Raw genomic sequence first — 12,932 nt, 5'->3', positions numbered from 1 at the left:
ATTTGCATTGAAAAAATAAATAATTGTATTTATGCACTTTTTTATTTCTCATTCTTTCTGCCAGAATATCAGATGCCATCATGGATAACCTCACCTCCAGATTGAACTCCTAAACATCTTGACAATGACTATCTACTGAGATATCTTGCCTTCTTGAGATTGGAAGTTTTAAGTTCAAGTCGGAGTGACCTAAGGCCCTACTAACAAGAAGAATCCAGATTTACATAAAAACAAATCCCACGAAAGATACAAACTGATTTTACTCTTAATGTGTAGTGTGTATGTGAGACTCTGTTTGTGTTTATTTTGAGGAGGACCTCCTGTCTCTGTTTTTATTATTTTATTGACTGAATGAATGATCAATACCTAAAAGTGAGAACTGATTTTTGAGGAGAGTACATTAGTGTATGGTTTTGAGTGAATTTGATTTGAGTAACTGTTTCTTTATTATTTTTCTCATAATTATTATTTTGCCTTTTATTTTCTATTTTCAGTTATATATTGTCAGTTACATTAAGTTGAACTTCCAAATTTGATCAAAGTGTTCAATTCTTGGGATAGAATTTTATCAGGTAATAAAACTGAGTTTGATAAATCTAAAAAAGGACACTGAAAAAAATATGAACACTTGGAGATGCTCACTAAGAAGAGGAAAAAACATGAAAGGAAATGGAACTTAAGTGGATGTTATAGCATGCCTTTCGCAGATCTCCAAGCACCAGGAATCATAGGCGGCGGAAGTGGGGGGGAGTATCCCCCTAAATTTGAGGTGGGGAGGGGACGATTCCATCCCCCTCAATTTTTTGTTGATAACCTTATTTTTTAATTTTTTTTGGCTTGTCAATTTTCAATTTTGTTTCCTGTGTCCCCCCCCCCCAAGATATTATTTGGTCACTATCTTTTTTTTTTTTCGGGGGGGGGGGGGGGGTCAAAAGATTTTGGCGGTTCCCCCCTAAAATTTTTGGCTTCCCCTACCAATGCCAGGAATGTTGATGTTCAACTGAGAGTTGCTGAAGTGGAATCTCCGTTTGTCTGTGAACTTGTTATAGAGAATGATTATTCGAGGACAAGTTAGATGATATTACCCAGCCCATAGCATACATCCCAACAATGGAATGGAGGCAATATACCCCTGTAATACATGAAGTATCATATTATCTTTAGGTTGGTTTGGAAAGTAATTCCTCTAGTCAATATTAATGTCTGCCCAACAAAATGGTACTATCTGGCAATTTGGTGGTTCAATCACAAGCAGAAAAAGTTTAGTAAATTGACACTAGTAAGACAATTAACCAAATATAATACAGCCAGACTGTCTGACCCCTTACTTGACTACTGACTTAACTAATTATTGAAAAATGACAAGGGATGCTTAGGCCCTTTGTAACCATTTCATTGGGCAGACTGAAGCAGATGACTAGAATTCATACTTTCATGAAGATGAAGGAACATCAAAATGATTATTACAATTTAGCAAATATGAATTTATAACACTGTCATGGTTATAAAAAATAATGAATTTCTATCAAGTACAATGACAATACAATGTAAGACATAACTGCAATAAAGTAATTTCATTTCCAAAAGATATCTTCCATAATTTAATAACCAAATTTCTCAAGATAATATTTCTTCTGCACAGTGTATGAAATGCTCAGTGTAAATCATGCTGTTTATAAATCTCTAGGAATTTTTTTTTTTCAAAATGAAAATACATGTAAACTTAATCAAAACCAGGGGTGGTGGATCCAGGATTTATCCTGGGGGGGGGGGCACATTTTCAGGATGAAAATTTGTCAAGCAAAAAAGGGCCTTACGGGGAGGGGGGATTCTTTGATGAAAATTGCGTATTTTCATTACATCTTGACTGTAGCTCTCAAAGGGGGGGGGGTTGAGCTAGATGTGCCCTCCCCCAGATCCACCAGTGATAAAAATCAACATTTATGAAAGATTGCATACCTTATATTCTGAATTGGTAAATTCAATGCGTATGTCTACAAAATGAAACTGACATGTTTGGATAAATTGCTTATTTTTGTTTCAAGAAAGAATTCATCAATAACAGCTTAGAGTTATTGAGAAAACATCAAGAAAAAATAATATTCTGATATGCAATAACTATATCTATTTTATATATGCTTTTTTTTCCAAAAATTTAATCCTTGACATGGGGGGGGGGGCTGGTTTAGTAGTCAAATTCACCCCCCCCCCCCCGTTAAGTAAAATGCTTTATCAAAATAAGATTATGCTATCATTTATAAATTACTGCATTTTGGAGCCCATTAAAATTCAAAATGAATCATAGAGGGCAGTGCCACACCTTATTCACTGAAATTAAGGAGGGGCATGCACAGCTGAAAAACTATCAGCAGGGGCAATAATTTTCACTGCAATGTTAGATATCCTAAAAAAAATCCTGAAAACACATAATTAAAATGAAATTAAACTCCCAGGAAGTGCCCCTGTATACTATTACAGCCCTTGACCTGTATATTCTCAAGGGGTTCAATAATTCCTTCTCTTCCCTTGTAGAGTCGGTTCGGGTGCGAATGTGTCTGAAAAAAAATAAGTAAAAAAAGGATCATTAGTAAAAATTGTAGATAGAACAGAACATATAATTTTTAAAAAATTTAGCAAGCAAAAACAAAGATTGATCTGGCATTGGAAAAAAAAAGGAAAATTAATTAACACCTCCCCCCCCCCCCCCCCCCCCGCTTCAACATTTTTTTGTTGTTTGCTTCTGCTTGCAACTTTATAAATTTACCCGATACACCTTTCAAAACTTTTGGCTCCATTATCATGATTATGCCACTGTTCAAATATTATTTATTTGGAAACCAATGCTAAAACTATAAGGTGAAATGAAATTACATAAAGAAAAAAATATATATTTCACAAAGTATAAAATCATAATGATGTAGGTTATGTTGAAATTAGACCCTGGACTGGACTCAAAATTAGATCAAGTGTAGTGTAGACCAAATGTAAAATAGACAAAGTGTAGACCAAATGGCAATTAGAATTTTTTTTAAACCAAATGGGTCAAGCCCATTTGGTATATGTATAAAGACTAAAATATATGTATATAAGTTAAAAAATATAATTAAGTAGCCTAGGTTGTGCTGAAATTAGACCAACTGGACATTTCACAAAATGAGAATTAGACCAAGTGTAGACCAAATGGGTTTAGCCCATTCGGCATTAGACTAAATGAGAAGTGGGCAAATTGCATGTGAACCAAATGAATATACATATTTACAATGTGGAACTGCATGATATAAAGCCAATTTTATGTACTAGTATTTGACAAAGTAAAAAAATATATAATTATATAGGTTATGCTGAAATTAGACCAACTGGACATTTCACTAAATGAGAATTAGACCAAGTGTAGACCAAATGGCAATTTAGTTGACCAAATGGGTTTAGCCCATTTGGCATTAGACCAAATAACAAGTGGGCAAACTGCATGTAGACCAAATGAAAATACACCAGAAAACACATTTCACAAGTTGGGACTGATATAGAGAGCCGTAGCAGACGACGGAGATGGGTACATGATCTGCGTCCGCAAAAAACGCGCACGCATCTATGTACTAACATGAAAAACAGCATATGGGACGATCTGACTAAAAATCGCACATGCGGGGCTATTTGAGAGTCACAGCAGAGGACGGCTAGCAGACGCCGACGGGCGCGCGCATTTAGCGAGCACATCGTGATCGTTTAAACTATCGATAGTAAGGACAGTGTATTAACAGGGACCCGCGATGTCTATGACTTTTTCGACCCATGTTGGTGCTATGAAACTGCTCTTTTTTGCAGTTTAAATGAATTTTACGTAAGTTTTAAGTGGTTTCACATGACAAATTAGATATTAAGAAATTTTTTGATATCATTCTTGGGGACAACAAACACATTTTGAAATTCTTGTTGTCCTGCCTACTTAGAGTCCTTTAAGTTGTCCACTCTTCTTTTTTGGCTTCATTTATTTGTAGATATCATGAATTTCATTGACTTGGCAATACTTAAAAGCATTATCCTTATGATCCTTAGAGTCCTTTAAGTTGTCCACTCTTTTCTTTTTTGGCTTCATTTATTTGTAGATATCATGAATTTCATTGACTTGGCAATACTTAAAAGCATTATCCTTATGATCCTTAGAGTCCTTTAAGTTGTCCACTCTTTTCTTTTTGGCTTCATTTATTTGTAGATATCATGAATTTCAGAATGCAAAAGATCTCCTTTTGATTTGGTCTTTTGTTTTCCATTGTCCAGGAAATAATCTGTGAAGAGATTAAGATATGCCTGTTGAAATCTGTAAATTAAGCTTGTACCAATTCTCAGTCATTGAATAGTATCAAGTTATTAAGATCAATTCAACTTCAGTTACGTTTAGAAACAGCAGGGGGATAATGCAATGTAAGGCTTGCAGCCTAAGATATGAACTTACTGGATTGGGACCCCTTTCAATCCTGTTGTCTTATGTGGTACAGATTTTTAGTATATGCAAAACATGCTCCATACCTCTCTTTCTCTGAAGTCAAACAGATTTATGTGTTTTATTTAAGAGTTACTAGTGACTGAATGTCACCTTTGGTTGAACCAGCCACAGAAGGTGATTGGAAGGTGAATCAGCTTCTTGTCCCCACCCACCCTTCAGATTCATCTTGGGAGGGATTCAAACTTATCGTTTCAAGTCTTCTCTCTTATAGGATCACTCTTCCAGGCCAGTAGTCCATAACATACCATTTTAGCATTCTTTTTCAATGAAAAAAGCCCCTCTTTGCAGCTATGTAAGTGCTCAATTATTCTGAATTCAGAGAAATAAGTCCATCTGCGATTTTAAGATCTGCAGCTTGAAACATCAAAAGATCTGAGGGAATGGAAAAGCAGGTGAAATTTGTTAATCATTTCAATGGTTATTTGAATTATTCTGAAATAAAATTACTGGAAATCATGTACATTTGCAGCTGTACAGGTTTCTGGGTTTATGCATCCTGTGCATAGGAATTTTTTGTTACCTGGGAGTTTGCACAATCCCAGGGTATCAAAAGAGGTACCTGGGAATATGCACTATGTCAGGGTATCAATAGAAGTACCTGGGGATTTGCACAAAAACCAGGGTATCAATAGAGGTACCTAGGAATTCACACAATTACAGGGTATCAAAGCAGGTACCTGGGAAATTGCACAATTCCAGGTTTTCAAAACAGGTACCTGGAAATTTGCATAAATCCATGGTATCAAAACAGGAACCTGGGAATTAGCTAAATTCAAGGTTATCTAAAGTGATACCTTTCAATTCGCACAGTACCAGACCAGTTGGGGTACCTGGGAATATGCACATTCCATAAGATTTTTGAGATGACTGGATTAAGAAAAAAATGGTTTTTGAGATGCCTTGGAAAAAAATACATCAAATTTCCTTTACAGGCGAATTTACACATCGATATATTGGTTAAAATACATGAATCTCCGTGTTTTACAAGAGTGCTTTCGCACATTATGTATATGCCGTGGGTGTTCTTACTTGAAATGTCGACAGGGGAATAGCTGGTTTATGATATGTTCAATTTGATTCATCATGGGTCTTTCTCTCTGCGGAGCAGTACCAGGCGTCTGGTACGGGATTGAGTTGTGATTAACTGATCACCCGTAACATACCTTGTCCACTTCAATTTATTCCCCATCTTCTGACGAGAGTTTTTTATTACATAGGTGTGGTGGATAAGGCTTGCACTTGCTAGCACCTGGTAAAGATGACTGTAGGAGTGTTTCATCAAAACTGTCAGTGGTTTCTAGTTTGCTCTGAGCCAATCAGATGCAAGTTTTCAGTAGCTTGTAACAACAGTGAAAAGTCACCTGACAGGTTAATGAATTGCTCCCAGTTGTCTTTAAATCATGTTGAAATTCATGAAGGACATACAATCCATTATGAGAAGGATTACTTAATGCTCACAATATGGATGCTATAAGTTTTTGATAGGACAATCAAAGTACTTTTTTTGTTTGATAATCAGGAGAGCATTTCATAAAACAGGTTGTCAGTAATTTTCATTGCTCTCATCCAATCAGATGCAAGGATTGTCGTGGCTTTTAACAAATACTGCAAATTACTGACTTCTTGTTTCATAAAATGCTCCCCCGTTAGTGAAAGAGGTAATTATGCTCTGACTCACAAAAAATGAACGATTAGTCAACAAGAGTGATTGCCCCTTTCACCTTTTAGTACTAGATTTTTAGCCAAAATCTTATCACCGGGGATAGGGGTGGTTATAGTGGAAATGCAACATGGGGACGTATACTTTCCGTATCTTGTGTCATTCTAAGTAAACAGTTAAACCAGGCTTCTACTTTCATAGAAGAAAGGATACCGTCGTAGAGATTCTAGCCTGTCTGTCTTGCTTCTTGGCCAAGTTTTGTTGGACGCTGTCAGTTTTGCTTCATGAGCTGGAGTGCATTTGTTGGCAGTGATGGGTTGTCATTGTCTTTAGGGGACTACAGTAACTACCATCCAATGATACAATATTTATACAATTTTTGTTTAAATCTAAGTAGTTACTCCCACTCTAGACTGTCAAAGGGTTCGACTCCAAAAGTTTTATTGTCTTACAAATTGTCCATAATTAAGCCCATTTTCAGCTAGGCATAAAGCAATGGTATATTGGTTCTGTAGGATACCAAAGTTGTGTGTTCCCAAGACATTATTGCGTGGCTCCTTTAAAAAAAAACCTTGATATGGTTATTCGATTTTTGAAAAAAAACCTGGATATGGTTATTCGATTTACTTCATGCGTGTGCATGGTATTGCAGGTAGTATTGAATCCCTGAGGTACGTCTTTTACCTATTTGTAGTATCACAAATGTTCGTGAGTATTTCAAAAAATAGTTTTCACAAATTCCACTTAGGAATGTGACCCAAGCATGCGTAATAATACACACATGTTCAGGTTTGCATATGGTTATGATTGTATATCCACATAGCTGGATGTTGTCAATCCAACTTGTTACACTTGTTGACATCATTTTGGATCGAAGCATGGATGTTAAATGCAAGTGTAGTGAAAGCCACTGAGCATACACCAGTAGATCAGTGCAAACCAATCACTTTGTGGCTTCCCCCTACTAGAAACTTTTCACCCCCATCTCTGTGGTTTTTAACCCCCTTCCTGTTTCCTTGCCCACATGGAGGCTATTTTAGAACCCCGCCCCTTTCATGTGCATCCCATCGGGGGGAAAGGATAAATGAATGTGCATGGCACTGGACTTGTAGAAGGATTAGCTTTTATATTTGAATTTTGCTCAGGAGTTATTCAGTAATAATAATCGATCCAGTTAATGTCATCTTATGTCAGGTCTTTGAACTCACAAACATCTTTTTTTATCTTCTCATTCAGTGAGAATGATCTTCTCATTATGAATTAAGAAATTAATGTCATCACCTTATTCTTGTTATCCTGTAAGTCCCCCCCCCCTACCATATTTTATGTTTCCCTTACAGCTATTCATGTCTTATTTCCTATGTCAATTCAATGTACAATTATGATAATATAATGTGGCAGAGAGTGTTCAAGTGAAATCTTTTGAGTCATGCAAATTTTGAAGAAAAATAATTAACTTTTACTTTTAAAAAATCATATTTTGAATTTTTGATTAGCAATTTTATTGAGGTTGATTAACCGGTTTTATCTTTATTTTTTTATTTTGTTGGTGCCTGTTGAACAACTTGATGAAAAAATTAGAATGAAATATGACATCTCATATGGATATGTGATATTGTGCTATCAAAGTTGATGGGAGACACAGGAGACATAAAGCCCCCCCCAAAAAAAAAAACCAAAAAAAACAATAGGTTTGCTCTGATGAAACTGCCAGCAAGTTTCTTTAAAGAAACCCCACAAATAATAGCTCTTTTTTCAGTAGGAGTAGATGATTGTTGCATATATCTTGAAGTTCAAAAAGTTCAAAATGTAACTGAACTCTGTCTCTACCAAGTACTGACTTGTTTTGCCACAGGCAAAATACTTTTTATCCATACCCATGTACCTGATAAGAAATTGTTTCAAGTTACTCAACTAAAATAAAGGGGAAATAGAATTTCTTATTCTAAGGCCTTGCACATACACATTTGTTACCCATCTCGTAAACCTACTATGACATGTTGCCTAGACTCAGCGATGTTACTACCCCCTCTTGCCCCCTTATTCCTAAATTATTCCCCCTGTTCACCTGTTATTTCTAATAAAAGACCATCGCTTTGGCATCTAAGTACTTTTCAAATTCAGTTTAGGGTAGTGTTTTGCATTTCCTGTTTACAAGGAAAGGTATCACTTTGTATTTATTGTGCAGCTAAAAGTTTCAGCAGGGGTTATCCAAAGAAGAAATCTTGTTCTTTATTTTCTATTTGAAATTCATCCAGTATTATCCCGAAAATATGTTGGTATTTTTTGTTCACATTTACCTGCAATTACCCCCATTCTTGTTTGTAGAAAATGGATTTACCAGCTCTGAACACCTCTCTGGTTATTCTAACAGCTTTTCAGGTATATAATAGTTCTTTCAAGATTAGGTCCTGGTTTTAGTCCTGCTCTTGTGCTTGTATATCACAGTTTGCACATACATGTTTATCACAAGGTATGGTAAAAGTAGGCCTATACTTTTTTTTGTCATGGAATGTATTTTTTTTTACAAATCTAATATAATGTCCGTCAGATGTGAATGTCTACTGGTCTTGGTTTAGAAAATGTCCTTATTCACCAGTTTACCTTTGAATTTTTCAAAAGGGGACAAATTATTAATCCTAGTGTCACACTGCACATTTTATTTTATTTAGAAAAAAAGGTTGGGGGGGGAGAAATTTCAATTAAAAAAAAGGAAAGTCGGCTTGTTTTATAAGGTTCATTAAATAGAAATTCCCTCTGTTTTTGCCTATTCTATGGGTTACAGGTGTAGGATTGCTCTCTCTCTCTCTCTCAAGTTCAAGTGTGAACATACCATGACTAATCTCTAGGATACAGGTGTATACCAGGATCAGAGTGAAACCACTTGTCAACCTGACATCCAGGCTCCTAAAGCCAAGCTGTTTGTTCAGACTTTACCAACCCCCTCTATCCCCCGTCATGCCAGCTTTACGAAGGCTTCTGTAGGAGTTTATAGAAACTGATACGAAGCAGAAATCTGTTTTTCAGACGACAGGGGATATTCGGAGGATATCCCTGACAAAGTGTCTAGATTTAGAGTTGTGATTGATACCAAATATACATGCTTGTTGTTTATAGGCAAGAGAAATTTGATGATTGTGTTTACACAACAGGAAAACTCGTCTTTGAATAGTAGATGTAAACATATTTGATTTTTGTCATTTGCCAACAAAGTACAACCCCTGATGGGCTCCTCTTACCATGGACCTAATAGGTCCATGCTCTTACCTGTGCAAAAACAATAGCAGAATGAGCAATAACAATAATAGCAAAGATCGTCTCTGTAAATCCAAGGGTTTTGGCACCTCAAAACTTTTTGTGAGAAAATGGGATACGTATTAACATTAAGAGGAATCGAGCGAGCACCGAGTTTGATGAGGATGGATGTACAATTGTACATGTAGATAGTACCTTTGACTTGTGTAGGGAGGGGTGTGGTAGGGATACCATGTATCCCTTGATCAGGAGGGATGGGGGTATCGTTGAATGTAAATATAGGACAAGTTCAATCAGTTGAGGTCGCGCATATCTATACAAGTAAGGAGGGCACTCTCCATGCTCCATTGCCATGGGAACCAGTAGCAAATGGGCCGAAGGACATGTGCAAGTCATCATGGGATAGTAGGACTCCGACATAGAAATTGAAACAATGGTATGAAGCCATTACATTTATAGCAAAGAGGGCAAGCGCTCATATCATCTCTCCCAAGTGTCCATCTCCACCATGATTGTCTAGAAAGCTGTTGTTGTTTTATTATACTAAATCATTTTTTTTTCACGGAATGTTCAAACTTTGTGGTTGTCTAGACTGGACTAGTCGATTGTAATATTTTTCTTCTCTTGTTACTACATTGTATGGTTTCATGTGTGTGGGGTCTTGTAAACAATATTTCCTCAGTGTAGCATTGAATTAGAGCGTAGACAGTGAAAAGTGTTGAATGTAAATATAGGACAAGTTCAATCAGTTGAGGTCGCGCATATCTATACAAGTAAGGAGGGTACTCTCCATGCTCCATTGCCATGGGAACCAGTAGCAAATGGGCCGAAGGACATGTGCAAGTCATCATGGGATAGTCGGACTCCGACATAGAAATTGAAACAATGGTATGAAGCCATTACATTTATAGCAAAGAGGGCAAGCTCTCATATCATCTCTCCCAAGTGTCCATCTCCACAATGATTGTCTAGAAAGCTGTTGTTGTTTTATTATACTAAATCATTTTTTTTTCACGGAATGTTCAAACTTTGTGATTGTCTAGACTGGACTAGTCGATTGTAATATTTTCCTTCTCTTGTTACTACATTGTATGGTTTCATGTGTGTGGGGTCTTGTAAACAATATTTCCTCAGTGTAGCATTGAATTAGAGCGTAGACAGTGAAAAGTGTGCCACAGCTGGTGTCTGGCTATGTTCTCTCGATGATTCTTAAAGAGAAATGCCAGTAGTTGCAGTAAACACTGATTTCATGAGAAAGTGTGCAAAACCAGGCTTAATTGTCAGTATATCATCGAGGATCTAGATCTGGTAAAGTTATATAAACTGAACTTTGTGAAATCTTGAAATCTACGCTGAAAAATGTTCTCAATGAAGATCACCAACACAGATAGGCACACGTGGGACAGTGTATTATTATTGCTTGAATAAAGACCCGACGGAAGTGACCAAATCCGCGCTTATTTTGCTTATTTCTCAGCAATTTCACAATTTCTTCCAGAATCCTTTGGCACATATTTTTTATTCATACAAACAGACACTTGGGTGGTCATTGTATTAGATTCTGTAAAAAGCCATTTTGAGATCGTTACCAATACTGGAATTTATCTTTAATATCGGTTTGTGATACACATACTAACAGCTCGACCCACATGGATGTTCAAAATATGTCTGATAGCTGGAGAGATAGAGGGGGAGGGGTTGGGGGAGAAAAAAAAGACAGATAGAGAAATAGAAAGGAAAGAAAGAGAGATTGAGAGAGAGAGGTAGAAGTAAGTAGGGGTAACCTCATATATTGTCTTGGGACAGATAAAAGTTAAAATTTTATTGAGCGAATTATTGCAGATATGCATTGTAACAGATGATGTTCTAAAGATGTTAAATGCACTTTAGATATGACACAATATCTATTAACTTGAGGTACACGTACATATGCAAATAACTCATTCAGAAGCAAATCTGTAATAGTGCTTACTTAGTAGAAGCAATTAAATAGAGAGAATAATGACTAATCACATTAATAAAAACCAAGTAAACATTGAAATTAGATTAGTGTCTGGCAGCACTAGAAATTAAAACAAAGTGAATGAATTTACGTGGTGATTACAGACCCAGCTATAAACTGCACATCTTATATAACGAAAGAACTATAATTAAATAGATCATGACTTAAAGGCTTTAGTACAGGATTTGAATCATACTGTTCTATTCTCTTTCAGCACAGCTTATTAAGCATGAATTCCTCTTCTTATCAAGTTTCTTCTATCCTTGGTGATTTAAATAACCTGTGTCTTCTCTTTCTTTCATTCCACAGATACGATCTTTGCATGAGATACAACCAACCTTGCGGCACAATCGGTGAGCAACTTCCCTTCAATTTAGTAACATTCCTTTAATACATCACTCCTAATTTACTACTCCAGGAACATAGCTCGTAAATTTCTTATGATTTGTCATGACAAATGGGACAAATGGTATATTTTGCTTCCAACAAGTTATAGCCATGACTTGAAGTCTTTTCATCTTTTTTCAAAGAATAGAACTAAAAAAAATAAAGTATCCTTTGAATAATAAAAAGCAGAAGTATTTTCAAACAGTATGCCAACATTGGAGATATTCAAGGCATGGCTGAAATGATTTAATATCAAAACAGATGGTTAACCTGTTATTAGTTGAAAACAAGTGTATGTTTGATAATTAATGGAAACAGGTATCCGCTGTGGTATCTGTTTGGAAAAAAACAAGATCCCACTATTTTTGTCTATTCCATCTTCATGCCAAGTTTATCAGATTGCGGAAAATTGAAGATTAATTAGGTTAAACTTGCTATATTTAAAGGTCTCTAACTTTGCTATAGTTTCTCCTTCAAAATATGTATGCAGGATGTAGGGAGTTGGTTTGATGTTTTTTATATTTTCTCAGTTCCTCTGCTTAGCTGCATTTTCTGTTCAAAATGTAGATTTTTGTAGGATGTAATTACATTTGGGTTCGATTAAAACCAGGAGAACCTGTATGTATGTATGTATGTCCAAAATTTGGAAAACTGTAAATGAATGTGGATATTATTGCCTTGTCACACAGTATAATTGGATAAATATGCATTTTTTTGTTGGGTTTATCTCAATTATTAACTGAAATAGGCATACCAAATCTGTAATCCTTCAAATTATGTTGTTATGTTGTTAGTCTAGGACCTACACCTCTTTTACTCTAATCGTCCATCACACAATAACCCTTTTTATAAATTATGTAAAGTCCTATCTTATTTGGGAACTCTAACCCAAAGGTTGGTGATCGATCACATTGTTGATTTTTACAATTGATTGCATATGATGATCAATGCAATTAATCACTAAAAATCAGTCCTGGGATCGATCACTATGTCTTGTGTACTGCGCCCAGAGTAGGCTATTATGCTATGTGTTCCATCATCACACATTTAATGTGACCTCTCCACCTAATTGATGTAATAGACCTGTAATGAGAAATTACCTCACTGGGAATTATAGAGGAAAC

The 12,932-nt window shown here is 36.0% G+C and overlaps 1 protein-coding gene across 1 annotated transcript in view; it reads left to right on the top strand.

Moving 5' to 3' along the window:
* The window catches only part of LOC121423587 (A disintegrin and metalloproteinase with thrombospondin motifs 6-like), a 53,199-nt gene that overhangs the window by 16,407 nt on the left and 23,860 nt on the right, over positions 1 to 12,932 (top strand). Inside the window, exon 4 of the mRNA XM_041618956.1 lies at positions 11,731 to 11,774. Coding sequence (XP_041474890.1) covers positions 11,731 to 11,774 — 44 coding nt within the window. The remainder of the gene's footprint in view (positions 1 to 11,730; positions 11,775 to 12,932) is intronic.

The sequence above is a fragment of the Lytechinus variegatus genome, chromosome 11 (genome assembly GCF_018143015.1).
Source record: "Lytechinus variegatus isolate NC3 chromosome 11, Lvar_3.0, whole genome shotgun sequence".
In the NCBI taxonomy this organism is placed as follows: domain Eukaryota; kingdom Metazoa; phylum Echinodermata; class Echinoidea; order Temnopleuroida; family Toxopneustidae; genus Lytechinus; species Lytechinus variegatus.
Note: the sequence above shows the minus strand (reverse complement) of the source record. Positions and strands in the feature narration are given on the sequence as shown.